We start from the raw sequence: 5,426 nt of genomic DNA on the forward strand, positions 1-5,426 counted from the left end.
AGCAGGGGCTGGGTCACATGTGGGGACAGAGATAGCAGCTAGAAGAAACTGGAGTGAGAGGGGCTGGGATACATACCTCCAACCTGGTTTAAAAAGGAATTCATGATATACCCCATTCCCTAAGCCTGCTGCTCTGACCATTCCCTATCTTATTGATGCAGAACACCACCATCCACTGGGAAAACTGGGAGTCATCCTAGTCGTCCCTCTTCCTAAAACTTCATCCAGGGGCGCCTGGGTGGCTCAGATGGTTGAACATCTGCCTTCGGCTCGGGTCATGGTCCCAGAGTCCTGGGATCAAGTCCCGCATTGGGCTCCCTGCTCCGCGGGAAGTCTGCTTCTCCCTCTGCCTCTCTCTCTCTCTGTCTCTCATGAATAAATAAATAAAATCTTAAAAAATAAATAAATAAAACTTCATCCAATGCATCATTAGATAAATACTATTTCTTTTTTTTTTTTTTTTTAAGATTTTATTCATTTATTTGACAGCGAGAGACACAGTGAGAGAGGAAACACAAGCGGGGGGAGTGGGAGAAGGAGAAGCAGGCTTCCCGTGGAGCAGGGAGCCTGATGCGAGGCTCAATGTGGGGCTCAATGTGGGGCTAGATCCCAGGGCTCTGGGATCATGACCTGAGCCGAAGGCAGACACTTAACGACTGAGCCACCCAGGCGCCCCTAGATAAATACTATTTCACTTCTTAATGACCCATGCTTCCTGATCGTTGCTCTCTATTCCCACAACCATTGCCCTAACCAGGACTGGCTACATAGTTTGTGGGCCCAGTGCAAATGAAAAAGCAGGGCCACTTGTTCAAAATGGATCTTAAGACGGTGTGGAGTGTTAAAACAACCCCAGCCCCATGTAAGTGTAGGGCCCTGTGTGATTACACATACGGCACGAAGCTAGTCCTGGCCCCAGCTCAGGCCCTTCCTCACTCTTGTCTGAACGGGTACCTCTTTACTGGTCTCTCTCACTTTTTTTTTTTTAAGATTTTATTTATTTGTCAGAGAGAGAGCATATAAGCAGGGGGAGCGGCAGGCAGAGGGAGAAGCAGGCTCCTCAATGAGCAGGGAACCCGATGCAGGGCCAACCTCAGGACCCTGGGATCATGACCTGAGCCCAAGACAGATGCTTAACCGACTGAGCCACCCGGGTGTCCCCAGTCTCTCTCACTTTTAGCCTGCATACTTTCACTCCTTACTCACAGCTACTAGAGTGCAAATCTTCCCATGGCCTTCCGGATAAAACCCCAGCTCCTTAGCATGATACACAAGGACTTCCTCGATTACTGCCCTGCTCACTGTTGCTCCCTACCTCCCAGTCTTTGTTCACCTCTACCTAAACCTCTGTGACACTATGCTTCCTGTTGCCTTTGCCTAGAATGTCTTTCTTCTTACCTCCTCCCAAAAAACTGTTCATCACTCAAAACCCAGCTCAGATATCTCTCTGTGAACCCTTTCCTGACCTCTTCCTTAGCAATCTCGCTCCTTTTCTCTAAGCCCCTGATACGCTGTAGAGTAAGGGTCAGCAAATTTTTCTTGAACGGCCAGATGGTAACCATTTTAGGTTGTGTTGGCCAAGAGGCAAAACTGAGGGAGGGAGGAAGTTGGGTAACTAGGGGATTTCTTATTCAGTCTAGTATAAGACCATGTCTTGAAGCCTGACTGTCCACCAGAAAGAAAAGCCTGCTCTTCAAGTGAGTTGGACTTCTTTCCACTGGAGTGAGAATTGAAGACTGGGAGACCCAGGTGAGTACTTTTTGTGGTAGGTGTAGGTACTTTTTTTTTTTTTTTTTTTTAAGATTTTATTTATTTGACAGAGAGAGATACAGCGAGAGAAGGAACACAAGCAGCGGGAGTGGGAGAGGGAGAAGCAGGCTTCCCGCTGAGCAGGGAGCCCGATGCGGGGCTGGATCCCAGGACCCTGGGATCATGACCTGAGCCGAAGGCAGACGCTTAATGACTGAGCCACCCAGGCGCCCCTAGGTGTAGGTACTTATATAACCATTTTAAAATGGAAAAAAACCTTCTTGTCTCATGGCCCATACGAAAACAGATGGGCATGGGCAAAGGATGGGGGTGCCTGGCTGGCTCAGTTGGTAGAGCATGCAACTCTTAATCTCAGGGGTCATTGGCTGAAGCCCCATGTTGGGCGTAGAGCTTACTTTAAAAAACAAAACAAGGGCGCCTGGGTGGCTCAGTCGGTTGCTCCTTTGCCTTCGGCTCGGGTTGTGGTCCCAGAGTCCCAGGATCAAGTCCTGAGTCGGGCTCCCTGCTCAGCGGGGAGTCTGCTTCTCCCTCTGCCCTTCACCCCATTTGTGCTCTCTCTCTCTCTCAAATAAATAAAGTATTTAAAAGTAAATTAATTAATAAAAATAAAAAATAAAAAACAAAACAAAACTGATGGCGGCCCCAGATTTGGTCCATAAGCCAAAGTTTGCTGACCCCTACTTTAGAGAATCAATTAAATGTGTATATATTTACATATCTTATATTTACATATCTATGTCCCCTGCTAGACTATGTGCAAGCCCATGTACATTACCTTCTTGTATCCCCAGTGTCTAGCTCAGAGTCCAGTGCATAGTAGGCACTCAACACGTGTTAGTTGAGTGAACAGATGAATGAATGTTTGAACAGTGGCCTGTGCCCCTGTGTGGAGTGAAGCCAGAATCCTGGATGCTTTTTTCCCCACCTTTCTTCATCTGGCTCCTTTTATCAGATGTGTTAGGGTATCACATGCCCCCCACCCCCGATTTGAACCATCTCTGAGTCCCAGAGAGAGAAAAAGGCAGTGCTCCCTCCTAACAAACTCAAGGCTTCTAGGGTGTCCACAGCTGCTCCTGAAACTTGGTTTTCTCTTTGGTCCCTAGAGAAGTGGCCCAGATATTCTGATGGTCTGTCTCCATGTCTGGACAATTCTTGGCAATGAACTTATAAGTGTCCTGCTATGCAAAGAGGGGAAGGAAACAGAGCTTAGGTCTTTAGGAAGGAGTGAAACAGCCTTGGTGTTAGTAGCAAGGGATTTTCGACAGAGAGGCCCAGATTGCACTAGCCAAAGCAAAGGGAGGTAAGGGAGGAAGTTGGGTAACTGGGGGATTTCTTATTCAGTCTAGTATAAGACCATGTCTTGAAGCCTGACTGTCCACCAGAAAGAAAAGCCTGCTCTTCAAGTGAGTTGGACTTCTTTCCACTGGAGTGAGAATTGAAGACTGGGAGACCCAGGTGAGTACTTTTTGTGGTGGGTGTACTTTTACTTTCTCTGTCTCCTCTTCTCCCAGGTGATAAAAATAGGAAAACAAAACAAAATACCTGAGGCCTGTGTGTGTGTAACAGACAAGGGCAGGGGGTCCTATAGTAGCATCCTGAATAGAGAGGGGGGACTCCTGGGTGGTCTTAGGGGAAAGGGAAAAGATTAGAAAGTCAGAGGGTGTTAGGGTTACTGAGAATATCTGGATGGATATTGAAGAGGCCTGGAGTTTGGAGTGGACAGACACTGAGAGATATTTAGATAAGAATTTGGGGAAATTAGAGAGAATCTTTGAGAATGGGAAAGGACTAAGAGAGCCTAAGGAGAGGGTTGGGAATCTCAGGAAGGGTTGAGGATGCAGAGGCCTGTCAATGGCTCAGGAGGCTGGTGAGCTTCTAAAACAGTTCAGGTGTCCAGGGGCCCAGAGCTGTTCAAGAGATCTAAGTCCAAGGCCAGGTTCTGACTCCTTCTTCCCCTTACTCCTTCCGCCTCTTTAGCCTCCATGATGCAGAACAACTCCGTCACCAACTTCTCCTGCTACCATGAGTCTGTACTGGGCTATCGTTATGTTGCAGTTAGCTGGGGGGTGGTGGTAGCTGTGACAGGCACCGTGGGCAACGGGCTCACCCTGCTGACCTTGGCCATCCAGCCCAAGCTCCGTACCCGCTTCAACCTGCTCATCGCCAACCTCACAGTGGCCGATCTGCTGTACTGCACCCTTCTCCAGCCCTTCTCTGTGGACACCTACCTCCACCTGCAGTGGCGCACTGGCGCCACCTTCTGCAGAGTCTTTGGGCTCCTCCTCTTTGCATCCAATGCTGTCTCCATCCTCACCCTCTGCCTTATTGCCCTGGCACGCTACCTCCTTATTGCCCACCCTATGCTCTTTCCCCAAGTTTTCAGTGCCAAGGGGATACTGCTGGCATTGGTGAGCACCTGGGTGGTGGGCGTGGGCAGCTTTGCCCCTCTCTGGCCTATCTATAACTTGGTGCCTGTAGTCTGCACCTGCAGTTTTGACCGCAGCCAAGGCCGGCCCTACACCACCATCCTCATGGGCATCTACTTTGTGCTGGGGCTCGGCAGTGTTGGCATCTTCTATTGCCTCATCCACCGCCAGGTGAAGCGAGTAGCACAGGCGCTGGATCAGTACAAGCAGTCAGGTGTCCAGTCCAACCACGAGGCTGGGACAGAGGCTATACCTGGTCATTTCCAGGAGCTGGACAACAAGCTGGCATCAGAAAGGCCCAGTGAGGGGATTTCGTCAGAGCCAGTTAGTTCTGCCACCACCCAGACCATGGAATGGGACTCATCAGAAGTGGGGAACCAGCGCAGCAGGGAGGTAGCTAAGCAGATGGCAGAGCAAAGCCATCCAGAAGCACCAGCCAAGACCAGGCCAACTACAAGAGCCCAAAGAACTCAGGAACCCCCATCAGAGTTTGGGAAGGTGACTCGGATGTGTTTTGCTGTGTTCCTCTGTTTTGCCCTGAGCTACATCCCCTTCTTGCTGCTCAACATCCTGGACGCCAACGCCACTGCGCCTCGTGTTGTCCACATGCTCGCTGCCAATCTCACCTGGCTCAATGGTTGCATCAACCCTGTGCTCTATGCAGCCATGAACCGTCAGTTCCGCCAAGCCTATGGCTCCCTCCTAAAACGAAGGCCCCAGAGTTTCTGTAGGCTCCATTAGAACTGTGTCCCCAGTCATCAGAATCCAAGACTGACTCTTCCAGAACTAAAATGGCCAGCTGGTAGGGAGTAGGTGAAAGTAAGACCCGTGGGCATTTTCACAGACAACTTTCCCCCCACCCTCAAACCAGGCTTCTCCCTCTTTTGATCAATGTTTCAGCTCTAGACTGCCCAAGGTGCATTATTATTAATAAATGAATTCTATCCTTTTAATGCTCAGGTGTGGTCTTTGGGGAATAATAGGTCAGGACTGGTTGCAGCTGGAACCTAACAGTTGAGAGTTTGTGGGGGACCTAGGTCATAGCAGGGTTAGGAAGCAGTAGGCCTAGGACACAGCCTTCAACTGAGGGGTTTCCAAGTATAAAACATGAGTTGGTTTAAGAGGATCCACCTGTCTTTTTGTTTAACTTCCCAGAAATGGCCCCTGCCCCTAACTACTGCTGCCAGGATCACCTCATCCACACAAACAGTTTTATTGAACTCAGAAAAG

At 49.5% G+C, this 5,426-nt stretch overlaps 1 protein-coding gene across 2 annotated transcripts; it reads left to right on the plus strand.

The window, feature by feature from the left end:
• Positions 1-708: 708 nt before the first annotated feature.
• GPR84 (G protein-coupled receptor 84) lies at positions 709-5,145 on the plus strand. Of its 2 annotated transcripts, none has more exons than XM_045867801.3 (3): positions 709-1,749; positions 3,112-3,225; positions 3,748-5,145. In XM_045867801.3, exon 3 carries the CDS (start codon positions 3,753-3,755, stop codon positions 4,935-4,937), a length of 1,185 nt encoding a protein of 394 aa, XP_045723757.1. In that variant the 5' UTR covers positions 709-1,749; positions 3,112-3,225; positions 3,748-3,752; the 3' UTR covers positions 4,938-5,145. The 2 variants fall into 2 exon arrangements, with proteins under 2 accessions (XP_045723757.1, XP_064447213.1); XM_064591143.1 differs by having other exon boundaries at positions 3,153-3,225.
• The last annotated feature ends 281 nt before the right edge of the window (positions 5,146-5,426 follow it).

Source organism: Mirounga angustirostris, unplaced genomic scaffold (assembly GCF_029215605.1).
Source record: "Mirounga angustirostris isolate CCGP_5_RB_7025 unplaced genomic scaffold, mMirAng1.0.hap1 SCAF_5, whole genome shotgun sequence".
Classification (NCBI taxonomy): domain Eukaryota; kingdom Metazoa; phylum Chordata; class Mammalia; order Carnivora; family Phocidae; genus Mirounga; species Mirounga angustirostris.